This window comes from Chiloscyllium punctatum, chromosome 9 (genome assembly GCF_047496795.1).
Source record: "Chiloscyllium punctatum isolate Juve2018m chromosome 9, sChiPun1.3, whole genome shotgun sequence".
Classification (NCBI taxonomy): Eukaryota; Metazoa; Chordata; class Chondrichthyes; order Orectolobiformes; family Hemiscylliidae; genus Chiloscyllium; species Chiloscyllium punctatum.
The window spans coordinates 30,547,185-30,567,693 of record NC_092747.1 but is presented as its reverse complement, the minus strand read 5'-3'; the positions used below and the strand labels follow the sequence as shown (position 1 = coordinate 30,567,693).

Genomic DNA, 20,509 nt, shown 5'->3' with positions numbered 1-20,509 from the left:
TGCCTTCAAAAGCATCCATAAAACCTACATTGATGAGTATCATCTCCCACTTGAAGTTATTTACTGCCTGCTTCTTTATTTGAGGAACTTAAACACAAACCATTGTTGCACTAATTGCAGAGATCATACTCCACATTCCCCTGATTTTAAACTCATGTGACCGATTGCATCTTGTTAGTTGAGTTGGGATAGTTCTCTGTATTTGATTTTGTCCAAGAAGCTATGTTCTCGGGAAGCAAGTAAGCAATTTCTGGCCAACTTGCCCAGCTAGATTTTTACCTTCTGCTACTTGATCGCATTGCAGCACGAGTGGTGATCATGTAATTGACAAGTCTAGTTGTGAAAAAATGTTTTATTCCATATTGAATGAAATGGGCTGAGCATAACTATTAGATTTAGATTTAGGTTTTATTATACCATGTACTCAAGTACAGGGGTACAGAATACAGTGAAAAGTGTACCATGCTGCTATTCCCAGTGCCATCTTAGGTATAAAGGTACCTAGGTACAAAATCTTAGGTACACAAATAGAAAAATAAAGAAATAAAGTTAAAAGTTATACATTGCGGTCCTTTCTTAAGCCATGAGCCTGCAGATGCTCCATGCTGGGCTTTCCCCACGTGCTGGGGAGCTTTCACCCGTATCGGGCTAATTTTCCCTGGACTCTCTAGCTGCTTCGCCACTGACTGTCTTTGAACGTTACTATCATGTATTTATTTATTTCCTTCATAAAAGCTGCTTGTTAATTCCAGAAGATCGTGGGGTAAAACAATCATATCGGGGCAGTAAACATGAGGGAAAAGGTTGGTTATTTCTTCTTGGTTCAAATCAGTAGTTTTGAAAGTTTCTGCCTTTCACTCTGGAAAAAAAGGCAGTTTCCCCAGTCACTGCCCTGATTCCATCCCATGAACTGGAATGGTTTCAAATTCTACAGTAAATCTAGGCAACAAACAAAAACTGGATAGTTGGAAGAAGTAAAATGTGTAGTATTGGAACAGTTCAGATCTCAAATAAACAAATTTGTGTTTGGAGCCCACAGAATAATGATAGGCATTTACCTTTTGTTACTTGTTATCGAAACAAGTTGAATTTGTAACTTGCCTCATGTAAAGTAGTCTATGGGTTTTAGATTCTAGAAAATAACAAATGACTACATGTGGTAGTCAATTTGCCCTTATATCATGGTTGTGTTTAGGTATTTGCTTTGTGGAATTATCATATTGAAGAGTTGTATTATTCATTTGTCAACAAGTTACCCCTTGGAAAGGTTGGGATTGAAATTCATATCCCGAAAATAATCTGTAAATTTTTTATTGCTTAAAGTCATAGAGTCACAGAGCTGTATAGCATGGAACCAGATCCTTTCATCGAACTTTTCCATTCCGATGAGATATCCTAAATTTGCAGCATTTGGCCTATATCCTTCTAAATCCTTCCTATTCATATACTCATCCAGATACCTTTAAAATCTTGTAATTGTATCAGCTTCCACCATTTCCTCTGGCAGGTCATTCCATACTACACACTATCCTCTGCATGAAAATGTTGCCCCTTAAGTCCCTTTTAAACCTTTCCCCTCTCACCTTAAACCTGAGCCCTCTAGTTTTGGACTACCCTAGGGAAAAGACCTTGGCTCTTCACCCTATCTCTGCCACTCATGATTTTATAAACTTGTGTAATGTCACCCTTCAGCCTCCGACACTCCAGGGAAAATAGTCCCAGCCTATTCAGCCTCTCCCGATAGCTCAGACCCTCCAACTCTCACAACATCCTTATAAGTCTTTTCCGAACCCTTTCAAGTTTCACAAAATCCTTCCTTTGGCAGGGAGACCAGAACTAAACACAGTATTCTAAAAATGGCCCAACAAATGTCCTGTGTTGCCACAACATGACCTCCCAACTCCTATACTCAACGCACTGACCAATAAAGGCAAACATATCAAATGCCTTCTTCACTACCCTGTCTATCTGCAACTCTACCTTCAAGGAACTATGAACCTACACTCCAAGGTCTCTTTGTTCAACAACACTCGCTAGAACATTACCATTAAGTGTATAGGACCTGACCTGATTTGCCTTTCCAAAATGCAGCATCTCAGATTTATCTAAGTTTAACTCCACACTTTGGCCCACCTGCCCATCTGATCAAGGTCTCTTTGTACTGTGAGGTAACCTTCTTCACTGTCCACTGCGCCTCCAATTTTGGTGTCATCTGCAAACGTACTAACCATACCTTATGTTCACATCCAAATCATTTAGGTAAATAACAAAAAGCAGTGTTTCCAGCATTGATGCTTGTGGCACACTGTTGACCAAAATCCTCTAGTCTGAAAACAACCCTCCACCACCAGTCTCTGTCTCCTATCTTTGAGCCATTTCTGGCAAGTTCTCCTTATGTTCCATGTGATTTAACCTTCCTGTTTGTATAAGCAATGACCATTTTTTCCATGGAGTACCTTTAGGGTGTATTATGAATGAACATTATCATTTTGTAGGGGTTCCAATGTAGCAAATTTACTGTTCAACCTGTTATTGCTGCACTAACATAAAATGTACCATTGCTTTGGTCTGCTTTTCCAAGCATGCTTCCTCTCTAATCAACGTTAGTTCAACTCTGTCCATTATGAAACTTATTGCAATGCAAATTAGGCAACATAGACAATAGGCGGAATCTTACGGGGGGGGTCTGATGGCAATATAAAAAGCAGAATTGGGCAAGAAGTCAGCCAGGGTCAGTATCAATGTCAGGAATAGCACTCTCCAGGTCTTATGCATTTGCCAAGCAGTGATGTGAGTTTCTCCCAGGCAAGTTAAAGGGGATTATTGCTTGTCAAATGCCTTCTTGATGGCTCACTCATAATATTCCGCTTTCTACCTTATCAAACTTGACAAACAAGCTAGGCAACCTGACATGGAAACAGAGTGAATGCAGCTCACAGCTTGCTCTAAATGACTTCCATGTTGGACACTGAGCACCAATAGGTTAGGTCATGAACACTCGCCACATACAGCCCAAATCCACAGACATTGCCATTGAATATGTGAAAACCTCTACAAACCCTCGTGTCATATCTCCAATCCACTTTTGCATGTCAATGCTGCATCTCAGGCTGCAGCAGCAACGATCATTGTAATGTTGCAGCAAGGATACTGTACACATAGAGGCACACACCTGGGCTGTTCACTTGTAATAATGCTCACTCACTTTCTGTCTACCTGGATATACATTGCATCCTTGCCTTTCCTTTTGGCGCTTTGCCACCTCAACCAAAGATACTGTCTGAGTAAAGAAATTTCTCCTCATGTCAGTCCTTAGCTCTCCTGCTAACAATCTTGAAATTGTCTATCAAGAATTCTACCTAGAATTCTTTGCCCCATCAACATTGTTCATAATTTTGAATATCTCAATAAGGTCACCTGTTCATCTTACTGCTCCAAGGAGATTAAGCCCTAATGTTTCCTTATAACTAAAATCTGTCATTCCTCATATTGTTCTAGTAAAGCTACTTTGTACTCTGCCCAATGCTTGCCTTTCCAGGGCTTACTTCTGTCTTGCTTTCACATTTAGTCCAGACACAAAGGCAGGAACCTTAATTTGGTTGTCACTATACCTCAGTTACATCAAGGGGCAACCCCTTGCTCAGGGGTTCCTGGCATAGTAAGTTAAGGACAGCCTGTGACAGCAGTCCAGGCATTTGGATACCACCCATCAACCACCGAGGATGGAGAGAGTCATGATGCTGTCCACATAAGGGATGCAGAGCTAAATGTCAGACTGTTAAAATTTGATAGGTTCCTATGACATGCCCTCTCATTCTTCCATACTCCAATGAATATAATCCCAACTGATTCAACCTCTTCTCGTATGTAAGTCCTGCCATCCCACAAATCAATCTGAAAAACCTTTTCTGCACACACTCTATTGTAAGGACATCTTTCCTCAGAAACGGAGAATAAAATTGTGCACAATTTTTCTCATCAAGACCCTGCATAATTGCAGCAAAGTATTTCTGCTCTTGTATTCAAATTGTCTCACCATGAAGGCAGACATACCATTTGTTTTCTTCCTGCTGCACCTGATGCTTACCCTCAGTGACTGGTGAACAAGGATACACAGATCTCATTGCACATTCCCCTGTTTCAATTTATAGCCATTCGGATAATCATCCGCCTTTCTGTTTTTTCTCCCAAAGTGGAAAACTTCACATTTATCCACATTATAATGCTTCTGCCATAATTTGTCAATGGAATCAATTTGTCCAAATCTCACAGAAACACTTCTGCATCCTCCTCACATTTCAGCATCCCACTCAACTTTGTGTCATCTGCAATTTTGGGAATATTGCATTTAGTTCCCTCATTTCAGTCATTAAGACATATTGTGAATAGCTAGGGATCAAGTGTGGTCCCTACATGTACCCCACTATGCATTGCCTGACATTCTGAAAAAAATTTGTTTATTCTTACTCTTTGTTTCCTGGCGGCCAACAAGTTTTTTATGTATTTTAGTACACGATCCCAAATTCCACGTGCTTTAATTTTTCACACTTAGTCTTCTGTACAAATTTTTCGAAAGCCTTTTGAAAGTCCAAACAAACCACATCCACTGGCTCCTTCTCATCAATTCTGAGTTGCATCCTCAAAGAAAACCAGTAGATCTGTCAGTAGAACTGACTAGTTTTCCTATAGCGTCGTTCTTCTCACACTCAGGATTATCCAGCAAATGTTGTTCAATTGCAGAATAGCATCTAATGTTTGACAATGTTGCGAGTTTTGCAGGTATGGGCTGGTTGGGTAGGGGCAGTATTTTGCTTGTTGCAAACAGCCAAAGGGATGTGCTGCTAGGTACAATTTGCCCATCTTTGGGATATACAGTCTGTATGCTTGGAATCACACCAGCACTGAAATTCATTTGCCACATTACTCGTTTTGTGATAGGCAGCTAGGAAGAGCTGTGTCAAATTTAAGAGAACCATTCACTGGATCACTGCTTGGTGCTCTGAATAATCAAAATCAAACTGCATACTTTAAAATCTAAACAAAACCTGGAAGTTAACTGTCAAAATCACCATTAATTCTTGCTTTCTCCATGGCAATGCAATGACAGTCAGATTATATTTGGCAACCAATCAGCATTTTTCTCTCATACAATGTAAGTGTTGGTTTACCCTTTACATTAGTATTCTTGTGCATTGTCCTGTTGAGTGCATGATAAAAAGCATCGATGAAGTATCTTTTTTTTCAGCAATACTCAAAAAACACCAAGACAAAGATATGAATGCAGCATTTTCTATTGCACAAAAGGAGAAACATTTGATTTTTTAAAAGTTAGGTATGTCTGCTATTAGTTTCAGATTTTAAAAAATTTTTTTCATGATGTTTTTTGTTTCTAATAGTATTTCAGAGAAACAAAATCTAAAGATTGACGTCAAATATTTCACCAGTTTCTATTAACCATGAAGTGATTGATTGCCATTTTGTGCGGAAAAAGTTATTGAAAAATGTAATGGGACTGTCACGATCTTAACTAAAACTTCCATTTCTAAACTAAAATCTGTGAACTAGTTTTGGTTGATTTAAATCAATCTGTTTTCTGTTCACACTTTGGGCGTCATCCAAGCTTCAGTTGAAAACTGTGACTGCTAGCAAGGATGACTGTCTAAGTGTGGCCTGTCTGTTTATGTCAGACAATCAGAAGCCTGGAGCAGGGTTAATTGTGGGGTTATCTGGTTAGTGACTTTCATAGCCCTTTGAAAAGATATCAAGTTTCACAAACATACTTTGTTGCAACCTGTGAGGTTTAAAAGTCAGAATTTTGTCAAAGAAAATATGTGATTTGACCTACCACACATGTATTTCAGCAGAAGTGACAAATCAGAGCCAATTAATTTTTACTTATCCAGAATTTCTTTCTTTCTCTCTCTCTGTGGCAACAAAGTCTGCAGTATTATTTTGAACTCTACTTTTTGTACCTTGTTTTCAGGTGAGAAATGGTGTATTACAAAACCTTTGTAATTTTTTAGTTAGCAATATTAGCATAGAAATTCTCAGCAGGGAGGTCTATGCAACACAGACACCATTTCCTATTATTTTCTACTTGTCGTTTGATGTAGAACAGACTTAAAATGATTAAAGTATCAGGTTGCTGAGTATAAGAGCGTAAAACTTGGTCATTGTGAAAAGCTACAGACTACACAGTGCTTCCCATTTTATATTAAACAATGCTGTGGAAATTGCTATAAATGGGAACAGGAGCACTAATGATTTGAAGTGATTGAATGCTTTGATTACAGCATGCTTGTGCAATTTAATACACATATCTGAATTACATTTTTAGTTCTTGGATATGGAATAATAAACAAAACCTAATATACATACAGGTCAAGGGGGTGCAAAACAGTAACACTGTTAGTCCAATGTTTTGTTAAATGCTGAATGCGCTTTTTGAATGTGTTTTTGGAAAAATTGTAAAGGGGAATAAAAGTGAATTTGTAGTTGTTTTCACTTGAAGGAAATGTTTCATGTTCAGTCAACTTTATGCATTGTGACCAATCCATGTTTTCTAATGTATCTTACTCATCATTTCAAATAAAAAATCCAGAAAGATCTTTGACTTTACACTAGGTTTTCAGTGTATGTTTATTGCATCAGGAAATTTTATGCCACAGACATCCAGCAGTGGCATATCCTACTAGAGCAATGACTACCCAGTTAAGTAATCAAGGATTTGAACACTCCCAGTATCATTACTTGGGCATCCACCTGCCATGGTTTGACAAGGTCATGTGGAGGGCAAGGGCCTAGTGGGGAAGTAGATACAGTTTATTTGGTGGTGGGGGGGGGATGCGTGAAGAAAAGAAAATGAGAATGCAAAGAATGCCTTGAGTTTTTTTTCCACATGACTTAATTCGTACTTATTTAAGCAGCCAGCAGTGCATGAAAAAATATCCTCCCTTGAAAAGAAGAACAAAAAGAATCGGAAATTACATCACCCACCTTAAGAAACTAAGAACTATAAACAGAAAGGGGGGACATAGCACCAGCGCTTCACTGGAGACTCACTGGTGATGTTACCTAGTATGGTGATGAAATGTGTGAAAACAAACCTTCAAGCTCAGCAAGCTAACTTACATACTTAATTCCTTGTATTTATAGAGCACTTTTAACATTGGAAAATGACTTGAGGCACATCACAGGCATGTAGTCAAACAAAAGTGGTCATCATTGTGACAGGTTTGAAGTCAGAAAAGAGGAGGGAAAAATATCTCTTTAGAGAAACAAAATGCTTGGAGTTCAGTTAGCTTTATGTGTAAGAATCTTATTTTTTGTCTAAGAAAAAAAAGATATGGAATGATTGCAGCATAAGAGGAGAGCATTTGGTCTATTGTATCTATGCTGCAGCTAATCCTGTTCCGCGCTTGCCCCATGGCAGTTTTCTTCCTTTCAGACAGCTATGCTGTTCCTCTTGAAAGTTATAATCGAATCTGTCTTCATCATGCTCTCAGGCTGCAGATTCAAGATTCTAAACGCTCACTATAGAAAAAAAGATTTTTCTCATGACCTTTTTGGATCCTCTGCCATTTATCTTGAATCAGTGTCTAGTTTCTTGAGCTTTCCACCTATTCTCTATCTACTGTATTAAGACCCTCATGATTTTGAGCACCGCTATCAAATTTCTCAAACCTAAAAAGAGCAGCTCCAGTAGCTCTAATCCATGTACATTCTGAAGACCATCATTCTTGGAAAAAGTTTTTTGTACTCATAATCTCTCTGAAGACCTCGCATCTTTTCAAATTTGTGATGTCCAGAATTAGACTCAATTCCATGGCAACCCTGGGAGGCCAGGATGCCCCCAGGGCATGAGCAAAATAGGGTATGTATGGGGATAAATATAGCAGAATCAGATAGGACATCCAGCAATCCAATCTCAATATCGGGAACGAGTTGCTGCATCTTTTTTGAGAGTCATTCTATGGAGCGACAAGTTGCCTATTAATGAGAGTTACAAATTCTTAACAATTTATTAACTGCACTACTTGGCTCACTAATGAAGAACTTCCTATCCTACCATCTGCCGCATAAAAGCTAGACACCGGGAATTCTTGACATGGAAGTCAGAGTGGGTACCAGATGACTTCAGCTTACCACTTGCTCCAGAGGACCTCCATAATGGAGTTGAGGCACAAACATCTCGGGGAAAGCTTCATAGACACTGGTCACATGCACTCAATGTCTACGGACACTATTATCTGACATGCGCCAACCTCTAAGATCTTCATGATACATCACTGATTGATTTACAGTACACTTCTGGATTTAAGTTCTGAACCTGAGAAGACAGTGACAAGTACCATTATAATGCTGCAGCAAAGACACTGCACTGTGGATAGGCATGCAACTCGTGGATTGGAGCAGACTGCATCTCTGGCCTGTTTGCTTGCTGTCTCAGCTTTCACTCATTTTGAGTCTACCTGGATGCTCACAGCATCCTTGCCTTGCCTAACTGTGCCTTTTGGTGCCTTGAGCTTCACAGAAATACCAGCTTCACTGCTGCTGTATTACCTAGGCTGGACAAAAGCAAGGAAACTTGTTGTGGTTGTCAGCAGTCCTCCATTAGGTCAAGGGGATAGCCTTCATTCAGGAGAGTCCCAGCATAGTCAGTCAACGGCAGCTTCTGATACCAATCCAGATGCTTGGACACAGTCAGAATCGCAACTTTCTCCACATAAGGTGAGAAGCCTGATGTCAAGCAGGCCACCTCTCATCTTGCTTCTTTCTGCCCTACTGTGGGATGCTTTCCTCCTGGAATGAGAAAAATGCAGGTGTTAAGGGAGATGAAAGACGGTTGGAACAGGAATTATTTTTGATGTAGGTAGGGAGGTGGCCTGAGCAAGTGAATAATTATATAGAGGACATGCAGGATTAGTGGTGTCGGGGTTAGGGTGGATGACTGCAAATGAGGGAAGATATCGCAGGCAATAGTGAGAATGGTAGAGCATGTTACTTGGTGGGAGCTGGGTGAATAGCAGAGATAGAGAAAAGGATAACACGTGAGATAGAGAGTTGAGAGGTCATTGACCTTCTTTCGACATTGCTGCGTGTTCCTCCAGATGGCTGAGACTGCTCTGCTCTGACCTGGGTGGCGACCTTGGACCAAGCTGACATGGTCTGTTGTCATGATGTTCATTGCGGGTCCTGGGTAGACAACATCCTGTGCCTGTGTCTCCAAATCTCTGCCTGCAAAGCATGTTGCCAAATTCTCCTTATCCATTATGTTTGGAGCAGATGTCAGGAACCACGCAAAACAGTTACAGACTGCCAGTGCTTGTCCAGGGGCGCAATGGTCTTTTAAAGATGACCCGCTGTAAATCCCCCTTTTAGTCCATAATTGATGTTTCCCCTCTTTTTTGTTAATCCTTTTTCTATGTTTATGTCTACAAAAGAACTTTGGATTGCTTTTTAATGTTGGCTATCATTCTCTTCATATTTCTCCTTGCTTCTCATTTTTTTGACTTCCCCTCTGAAATTTCAACTTGGATCTCATTTGCCCCATCAACCTGATGGGGCTGGGAGAAAGGAAGAGAGGGTGTGTGATGGAGATCCCTGCTCCCTCAGTCAGGTCTGGGGTAGGAGGTCCTTTTGGTGACTCTTACACTGGAAGCCAATTACATTGGTTTTCAACCAATGCCAACTGGTGGGCTCATTATCTGGGATGCACATGCAGCAAATCCTGTGTGTGATTGACCAATCAAATCTGGAATAAGGACTGCTAGAAGCTACTTTGCTGTCCTTGTTTCCAATTACCCATCATCCATCAGCAGTGATTCCCTCCTCAAGACTTGCATCTCTGCTCCGCTCAGCTCCATCTAAGGATACTCTGTTCCTCCTGCAGGTTCCACTGTAATACCATCCAGTAGCCATCAGTCCTGGGGGCACTGCTGGCCCCAAATTGCCAGTAGCAGTCAGGTCCACATTCTGGATGCTTAATCAAATGGGAGGTGAAATGTTCCTGAGTTAAGTGCCTGACTGGAGTTAAATGACATCAGGCCTTCCAGAGGAAAGTGACATGCGAGACTCTCTTTGCCCATATCAGATTCTGGCCTGTGATTTCTTTTCAGGATGCAGTTTGAAATGTGTACAAATAGCCTGCGCTTTGTCTCTATCATAATATATTCGTCTGCATTTAGCTTGATCCCAGTTGTATTGTTCATACGAACATAGGAAACGAGAATAGCAACCCTTTCAGTCCCTTGAACTTTCACCACCATTTGCAGAAATCATGGCTCATTTATTTCGATACCATCTTCCCACAATACTCTATATCCTTAGATATTTTTTACATTTAGAAATATATTAATGTTTGCCTTGAAATTAAGAAAAATGCCTAATCCCTGCACAGCCCTGTGGGGTCAAGAATTCCAAAGTTTCATCAAATTCCTGCATGGGAGCTTATTGAAAGCCATCTGAAAGTCCAAATACAACATCCAGTGGTTCTCTGTTATCTATTTGACTAAGCATACCTCAAAAGGCTCAAACAGATTTGTCAAACATGATTTCCCTTTTATAAATCCATGTTGATTCTGCTCAACCCTACCATTATTATTTAATGTCGAGTTATCAACCATTATAATGGACTGTTTCTCTATGTGTCAGGCTAACAGTTCTGCAGGTCCCTGTTTTCTCCCTTGCTCCTTTCTTAGGTAATGGAGTGAAATCTTCTATCTTCCAATTGGCAGGAATCATTCCTGAATCTGTAGAATTTCAGAAGCTGACCATACACAAGTCCACTATCTCCACTTTCAATACCTGTGATGTAAATCATCAAGTTCAAGAAATTTATCAACTTTCAGTAGCATTTACTTCTCCAGAATTACATTTATTATTAATACGAATTACTTGAAGTTCCTCATGTTTGTTATTCCACTGGTTCTCTCATATTCCTGGGAGTTCTATCCTTGGCATGATATAAATGGTAGTCATGGTCTAAGCATCATCATCAGCTCAGTTGACTGTTCTTTTTCATCCTCTGTACTTTCCACCTAGGTTCAACTGGAACACAGTTTCACTTTGTGATCAAAAGGTAGACTTAAGAATTTGTGCTGCTCAAAACTTTTGTCCCTGTCTGTGCTTATATGATCTCTGCCAATATTAGAATAGAGTAGGGATTCCTGTTCTGACTTGTTTAACTCCTCAGAATTCAAGCAAGCAGTGATTTCTTCTCTGAATCAATGGTGGTGTGATGCTCAAAATCAACAAAGCATCCAGTCATCTCATCAAAACATCTTGGATGTATTTAGACCAGATCTTCTTTGCTTCTGATTAGTGGGCACATTTCAATGGGTGTACAATCTTCATATTTCACTTGATGCTGCCTTCATCCCATGGTTGACTGAGATCATCTGTGTTTTTGACAACTGTTCAACCCCAGGATAGAAGTTTTAAAAAGTAGTGAATTTAACTTTTCTTTGCATGTCCCCCTGATCAGGTCAGCAAGTAACATTTTAAAAACGTACAGTGAACTGGATGTTACCATAGGCTTCAGAACTTCAACTTTAGGGTGAAATGGTTGTCCCAAACCCTACTTACTGGCAGCAAGATTGGCCCTGTCATTTGCCTGGAGATAGGCTCCTAATGCTCCATGGATAACTTGGTGTGCTGAGGCTTTTTTGGGCTTTAGCATCCTAATTGGCAGTCCACTTCCATCTACTGGGCAGTCAATCTTATTCTCAACCTGTTCCTGGGAAAGCTCCCTGACGAAAGGAATGCATGAGCAAGCCTTTCCAATTTGGTTCACATCCTACTTCCCACCTTCAACCTCCAACCCCTACAGGTTTTTCAGCCTGTTAATAAGGCTGCTGGAAAATGTGTCATTCATTTAGTAATGTGAGGAGTTTGGGAAGGAGGCATTTAACATTCTTTTTAACAGCTGTGTAGAGAAGGAATGTTTATCATTTTAGCCTGCAGCCTCTTTTAACTTGTATGCATCTCTGCAGGGTTAGTAGACCTTAAGCAATCTATACAGAATACAATCATTAAAAAATTAGTTAGAGCTAAAACACAATCCAATACTAAAACACGACTTCATTCTGCAGTATTTTATCAACTGGAAAGTTTATTGTGCCTCATATTAATAACTTTGAAAATGATATTTTATATATTTTTTTCTTTTTATGGTGCAATCTGCCAATTATGTTGCCATTACAGTTGGAGTTATACACTTAGTTTGGGACAAAAGAACAACAGTGTCAGTTTGTACTCTCAAGATTAGATTTCCTCTTTGGCTTCAGTTGAACAGCTGTTGTAGAAATATCAATTAGAAAAAAATAAATCCCTATTTAACCTGATGTGAGAAGTAAATATTGGATGCAATCAGTTGGATGTTCTACTTAACACTTGACTGATATTGTGTTCATAAGGAGTTGAAAATCAAATTCTGTATAAATCAAAGTGTATGATCAGAACACACTCTGTCCTTATTAGGTGCATTTAGATTAAGACCAGGTCCTCTGCTTTTAACAATGTTGTTTTCTTTTGTACACTTTTGAATAGAATAGTTACATCTGATTTAAATTTTACCAAATGATACGATCTGCCTGCCCACTGAAATTCTCAGCAGGAGGATTGTATTAACTAACTTGGCACTACAATTCATGTTCAATGACAAGCAGCATATCAATATTGCTGACCACAAATTGTGTTTTCTGGTCATCTCCTGGTGGATAGGACTAGGAGTGTATGCTGATCTCATTTGTCCACCCCTGCACTTATTATTGGAAGTTATCGGTGTGAGTGAAAAATTGAGGATATGAATGACAGCATTTATCCTAGAGGGAAACAAGGGAGAAAATAAACTACATAAAATGGGTTCCACATTAGTTGTTAGTTTGTTTGACAGTAGCACACTGATGCACAGAATATATGCTTTTAGAAGGTAGAAGTAATTAGACTCGGGTGACTTCTTTTAATCAAATTGTCCAGAGATGTTATTATGTACCTCTGGAGCTGATGGGACTTGAACTTGTGTCTCTTTGACCAGAGATAGGGACACTACCACTGTACCCTAAGTATGTATTTGAGTTCGTCTTTATTAGTTCAATTGCTGACACTGGTACATAACATCAAAGAAATACAAGCAGTCAACAGAGATTAGACTGCTGCAGACAGATACTGCTCCTCTGTAGCCATTCCATTAAAAAAGCTTCCCATGTTTTATTTTTTTAGAAAAGATAGTCTACTACACAGGCAGCAGAAACCTGAATGCTTTGTTACTGGGAGTGATTAGGAGTAAATTCTACTCTTCCATCAAACTCAAATTATCTGATCTCTTTGTTGCACCCAATTTCCACTTTCTTGTGCTCTTTGCATATGCACTTTGCAAGTGTATATTATTTGTTTTTTTCTAATAACATTTTTTTTTATATTTATACAAGGAAGTGATGCGGAGTCCCTTATAAAATTTTCAAATGAAGTTAGCTTTTTATGAAACTGATTCAGGTTCTGTCCCATTGGCATAACTTTCTGTCATTAAATGCTGTCTTGTAATTGAAGATCCTTTCCCCCTCCAAAAAACATCAATACAGATATTAAAACACTGCACTTGGAGAGTTTCATTGGATATTTGGAACAAAATTCTTTCCACGAAATGAGGTTGATCGAAGATTATCTTTTGCTGTCTACATAATTTACCAAGAAGAGAGAAGTCCTAACAGAGGAAGAGTAAGAAAAAACTTTGAGAAAAAAGCTGTTGGAGAAGTGGACCAAGAATAAAAACCAGAAGAAGAGCAGGAACTGCAAGCAATAACTGGACCTGACTGAAGACATATTCTTCTGAAGTGCAAGCATAATCAAGTTCAATTAAACTCTGGAATTTTTCTAACAATAGATCATCCACCTGAAACGTTAATTGTTTCTTTCTCCACAAATGCTGCTCGACCTGTTGATTAGTTCCAGTACATTTTATTTCATTCCAAATTTCCAGCATTCCAGCTTTTGAAATTACAAATCTTATCTTTTGCAAAAGAATATCTTTCTAGCAAAACATGCAGCCTCCTCCTATTCCAACGCATTTCTGACCGGTATATATGGTTGCCTTATTTGAATGCATTCATAAACTCTGAAATTAAAAATCACACAACACCAGGTTATAGTCCAACAAGCTTATTTAGAAATGCTAGCTAGTGCTTCCAGTTAAACCTGTTGGAGTATAACCTGGTGTTGTGTGATTTTAAACTTTGTCCACCCGAGTCCAACACCGGCACTCCCTCATCATCAACTCTGAAATAACATTACAATTGCAGCTCTTTATTTTGAAAAGTTGTCTGTATATGGACTTGCCTCTCCCACACCTGTTTACATTAAGGTCATGCCCTTTCACTGATACTGTCTAAACTGGAGTCCTGGAAAATACAGGTGCTTACTTTAGTTGCTACTGCTAGCCCTTTCATGGTACAACAGTGTGAGCAGCACAGTGGCTCAGTGGTTAATCCGTCAGGTTTCATTCCAGCCTTGGGTGACCGGCTGTGGAGAGTTTGCACATTTTCCCCTTGTCTGCGTGGGTTTCCTCCCACAGTCCAAAGATGTGCAAATCAGGTGGATCGGCTTTGCTGAAATTGTCTGTGGTGTTCAGGATAGGCTAGGTGGGTTAGCTATGGTAAATGTAGGGTTAAGGAAGGAGACCATAGAGGACTGCGTCTGGGTGGGAGGGTTGGTGCAGATGCACTGGGCCGAATGGCCTCCTTTGTTTTGATTTATTATTTTTGTACGTACCTATGTACAGTGAAAAGTTTTGTTTTCATAGTCATAGTCATAGAGATGTACAGCATGGAAACAGACCCTTCGGTCCAACCTGTCCATACCGACCAGATATCCCAACCCAATCTAGTCCCACCTGTCAGCACCCAGCCCATATCCCTCCAAACCCTTCCTATTCATAGACCCATCTAATTGTGTGCAGTACAAGCAGATCACAAAATACAAAGATCATAGGGTGATTGAACAGAGTGAGGAATACAAAGTTGAGGCTGAAAAGAAGGTGTACAAAAAGCACGATCAACATTAGATCTGAAATGGAGATGTCCATTCAGAAGTCTAATATCAGTGGGAAAGAAGCTGTTCTTGAACCTGTTGGTCCGTGTGTTTTAGCTTTTGTATCTTCTGCCTGACAGAAAAGGTTGGAAGAGATTATAAGTGGGGTGGGGGAATGGGTTTGATGATGTTGGCTGCCTTTCTGAGGCATCAAGAATTGTAAATGGAGTCAATGGATGGAAGGTTGGCTTGTATGATGCGTGGGTTGTGTTCACAACTTTGTGTATTTTCTTATGGTCCTGGACAGAGCATTTGCCGTACCCCAAACCATGGTGCAACTAAATAGAAGTTGGTGAGAGTCTTTATTGACATGCCGAATTTCCTTAGCCTCCTGAGGAAAGAGAGGCATTGTTGTGCCTTCTTGACCATTGCATCAACATGCCTGCTCCAGGTCAGATTGTTGGTGATTGTCACTCCTTGAAACTTGACGGTCACGAACATCCCCACTTCGGCTCCATTGATTTAGGTGGGAACTTGACACTTACAATCAACCCAGCCTCAGTTCCATTGATGTCAATAGGGGGTTCCACACAGTAGGGATTCTATGAATACGTGCACTAACAAGAGATGCACCATTTCGCGTAATTTTCTTTCCAGAACTTATTTACAGTTGTAATGTTTAATAGGCATATGATTAGGCATTTTTTTTCATTAAGAAGCCTTTTAAGGTTTGTCACCTCTAAAAGTCTAGACTTCCTCTTTTTTTAATGGATGCAGCCAATATGGAGCCATTATTTGCATCTGGTACCTGTCTGCCGAGTTGCACATTTAGACTAAGTTTGGCCACTTGAGTCTTGATCACTCCAGGAAGTAGCCTTGGTGCTTTGCACAATGTTTCAATCGGCTCAGTAGAGATGAGATCAAATCTTTGTTTTGCAGACTTGATAAATAGCAATAATGGGATTTAAGAATATGTTCCAGGAATTTAAATTTAAAATGACTTTTCTTTACACCACATTGCTGCCTGCCTTTGCACTGTAATAATAATGGTATGGAATTGTCTAGGGCAGGGTTAAGCTTGCCTTCAACTATATATATACTTCTTTCTTGGTTATTTGTAATCTCTTATGTCATGATTATTGTTATGGACAAGATCAACCTCCCTCAAATATATTAAGAAGACAGCACAGATCCTAATTTTTTCTTATTTTAAAGGCAAATGCCAGGCAATGTGTTCTGGATGCAATTTGATTGGTCAAACTTCCAGCCTCTGTATTCATACACTATAGTTAAAATACAACAAAATCTAGAAGAAGTTGGAATAACAACTCTATTGGAAAACTTATCAGAATAATAAATTTTTAAACTACTAAACATTAACCAATATTTTAACATCCCATAAACCTACCCTTGACAAGGAAAATTCTGTAAAATAGATTATCTCACATGCAGTACTCTAATCCAGGAAGAAAACATCAAAAGAAAGCCCTTATCCAGTCTGCGCAGACCAGGGTCAGAGTCCCAAGGTCCATGCATGACATCAGGTTCCAGGTGCACGGCATGTCAATTGGGGTGTATTGAACATCTCAGCGACTGCTTAGAGGGAAGGTAGCCTTGAAAACCATTCATCCAATATTGACCATGAGAAGATTTCAGGAACCATATGGAGATGGGGAGAGAAACACCTAACAATTTAATGTCTCACATGCTCCTACACTCTTAGATTAGATTTCCTACAGTGTAGAAACAGGCCCTTTGGCCCAACAAGTCCACACCGACACTCCGAAGAGTAACACACCCAGCCCCATTTCCCTTTGACTAATGCACCTAACACTATGGGCAATTTAGAATGGCCAGTTCACCTGACTTGCAAATCTTTGGACTGTGGGAGGAAACCGGAGTACCCAGAGGAAACCCACGCAGACATGGGGAGAATATGCAAACCCCACACAGACAGTTGCCTGAGGCCAGAATTGAACCTGGGTCCTTGATGCTGTAAGGCAGCAGTGTTAATCACTGAGTCACTATGCTGTCCTATATAACAGCGTTAGTAACTGACTTAATAGCATTGGGGAAGTGTCAAGAAATAACTTAATATAACTGAATAGCCAAATGGCAAATGTAACTCACAACAGCCTTTCAATCAAATAAGACCGGTAGATATTTTCCTTTAACACTCATGTGAACTTCGTCCTGTTTCTTTCATGTTTAAAGAGCAATGAATTTTAAAATCTTCAGTTCATGACAATTCACACATTTTGGACAAAATATCTTCCATTTGTCCATCAATTCTGTGACTCTGTTAAACAGACCATATGTTCCCTTTATGAAAAAAAATGCTGCTTAAGTTATAACTCCCAAACTGTGATTAAGCTCCAGGACCAAACAGACTCATATATATGAACTCAGCATCGAGTTCAAATAGCCCTGCTGCACCTCCTCTGATTCATGCTCCACCTGGGCCTCTTATCTCATTGGCAAAAGTTGGATCTATGGAAAATAAAAATCAAAAGAACTGAGGATGCTGTAAGTTAAAAATGAAAATAGAAATTGCTGGAAAAGCTCGACAGGTCTGGTAGTATCTGTAGAGAGAAATTAAAGTTTTGGTTTGAGTGACCCTTCCTCAGAACACAGTTTTCCAGCAATTTCTATTCTATAGAAATGAGGGCAAGACTTATGCATGGGAATCCCACCACCTTTGTAAGAAGTCCAAATCAAGTCTCATAACGTTATACTCTGGAACTTTCTAAACACTCAATCTTGAGAATTCTGCCATTTATTAGTTGACTTTTACAGGCCACCTGGAAGTGGAAAACATATGTAGCACAGTAACCTCGTGCAACATATGGGCTGGAGTGGTGTGGTGGTAATGTCACTGGGTTAGTAATTCAGAGGCCCAATCTAATATTCTGGGGATATAGGTTCAAATCCTATCATGGCAGCTGGTGAAATTTAAATTCGATAAAAATCAATTCTATAAAATCTAGTCAATGGTGACCATTGTTGATTGTGATTAAAAACCCATCTAGTTTGGTAATGTTACTTCGGAACGGAAATCTGGCCGTTTTGTAACTCCAGGACTGTAGCAATGTGGTTGACACTTAACTGCTGGGCAAGTAGGAATCCCAATTCAGGAAGAAGTCATATTGGATTCAAAGCATTAACTGTTTCTCTGCCCCCAGATGCTGCCAGAATTACTGAGTTTCTCCAGAATATTCTGGTGATTATTTCAGACTTCTAAACATTTGCAGCATTTGATCATTGCAATGGGGGGGTGAAACTGGTGCACATCAGCAGTGTGAAAGGGAAAGTGAATCAGCAATTGTCTTCTTTCCACTGAAAATCACAGAATAATAACTTGCAATTTGTTGTAAAGACTGATTTCCTAGATTCCCCATTGCACTTGCTTGGCTGGAAAAACAAATTTAATCACTTTGATAGTATCTTTCAAGAAGATAAAAACTGGCCCAGTAAAAAATTGGCTGCAAGTTCACTCTTTTGTGCTGCTGATATAGATAGACCAGTTTCACACCATGTTAATTCTCTTGGCTGTTCTCCAGACTGTGAACTGAATTTAAGAGAACAACTCAGGTCTGGATTTACCAGGCTACATTTCATAGCAAAAACCTGCTCAGCTTTGTACAGAGAAGAACATTTTATCTGCCCCTTACAAGATCAGCCATATCAGAGTGGTCAGGGACATCTTATGCAGGGAATTCCCACTTCCTGGTTCAGATGATGACAGGAAATAAACTGGACATTGGTGTTTGAAATCAGATGGCTTGCAGCTTTCCAAAAGACTAGATGTTGGGGTCACAGGACAGGCAAGTCAGGGCAGAGTGTAGGGGAGTCGGATGGAGGGTTGAATCCAGTGTGTGGAAATGTCTTGGTGGTGCCAGAGTTTCTGGTGGGATGGAGCAGGCAGAATGTATTTGTAATGCCTTGAGCATTCATCAGTCCCACGTAAAAGTTTTGCTGTTCCACTGACTTTGCAAATCTGGCATCAGATTGTCCTGTGGTGGATTATTGGTGCAACCATAAGCTTTATCCCCGCCTTCACAAAATATGTAGTTACTGGACAAATGGTACATGTCTAAATTTGTGTTCTCGGCATTTGTTCTGCAGGTGGTAATAAGTTGAAGAATCAACTTTTTCGTTTGAACTGGGCTTGGATCTCTCTGGAAAAGGAGTACTACCTTATAGATGAGAATTCAAAATTCCTGGAGGTTACATTAAAGCGCAGAGGTTATCTGGGAGAAACGTCATTTGTTGGTAAGTACCTGGCAAAACCACAAATAATTACAATATAGTATGTGTTTGTATTACTGGCTTTTGTTTTCAATCTAAAATGGACTGGCTGATCAAGTCAGCAAATAGTATAATACATAATTTATCTATATATTCCTTTGTAAGTTGTCCCAGCTGGGTACTTCAAAATGATTATTCTTTTACTGTCAGTATTCTATAGATTCCATCAGCTTTTGCCATTTTGTTGTTTTCTCTGCAGTAACTGCCTTGGTAGAGTTCTGATATATGGAATTTTCATTGGTGGCTCAAACAGGTTTTTCACAAATAACAGGTACACAATTGAAAAATCTTTTTAAAAAAAGCATTAATACATAATTGGAAGCAATAATCCATAAGTAATGTTCCTTTCGAAATGACTGGTACAGTGTCAGTCAATACTTTTAATGTGTCTACAGTGTCACTGATTACAGAAAAGTACTATATGTACTCATGTAAAAGTTGATCTCATGTAAAAGTCTCTATTTTTGGCCAAAAAATCTGGAATTTTCTTTATATCTTGTATAAAATAAGACCCTAGTTCTTCACAGATAACAGGTCAACATTTGTGAATCTAGATATTATCCTGTATATAAATGTTACTGTGAGGAAATGAATTTTTCTTTCATGCTATTATGTGCTTTGATGTACAATTCACACCAACATTAGGTTACGAATTTCTAAAGTTCATTACTAAATGAGGACAATAGTTACTATAATTAGTACTCATTTTTGTATGGCCATCCCGCTCCACCCTGGGCGTTCAATCTGCTGGTCGTCCTGCTCCGCTCTGGGCCTCCAGTCTACTGGCCGTCGCACAACGCTCTGGGCCTCTAGTCCCCTGGCTGTCGCACTCCACTCTGGGTTTCCAGTCTACTGGCCATCCCACTCCCCTCTGGGCCTCCAGTCATCTGGCCATCCCGTTCTCGGCCCCCAATCTGCTGGTTGTCCTGCTCCTCTGTGGGCCTCTGGTCTGCTGGCTGTCCCACTCAGCTCTGGGCCTCCAGTCTTCTGGCCATCCAACTCCCCCCCAGGCCTTCATTCTGCTGGCCGTCCCACTCCATTCTGGGCCTCCAATCTGCCGGTCGCCCTGCTCCTCTCTGGGCCTCTAGTCTGCTGGCTGTCCCACCCAGCTCTGGGCCTCCAGTCTAATGGCCATTCCGCTCCATTATGGGCCTGCAGTCGTTGGTCGTCCCGCTCC

The 20,509-nt window shown here is 40.0% G+C and overlaps 1 protein-coding gene across 1 annotated transcript in view; it reads left to right on the top strand.

Annotated features, from left to right (window-relative positions):
- The window catches only part of LOC140481260 (FRAS1-related extracellular matrix protein 2-like), a 234,766-nt gene that overhangs the window by 86,596 nt on the left and 127,661 nt on the right, over positions 1-20,509 (top strand). Inside the window, exon 3 of the mRNA XM_072577166.1 lies at positions 19,150-19,296. Coding sequence (XP_072433267.1) covers positions 19,150-19,296 — 147 coding nt within the window. The remainder of the gene's footprint in view (positions 1-19,149; positions 19,297-20,509) is intronic.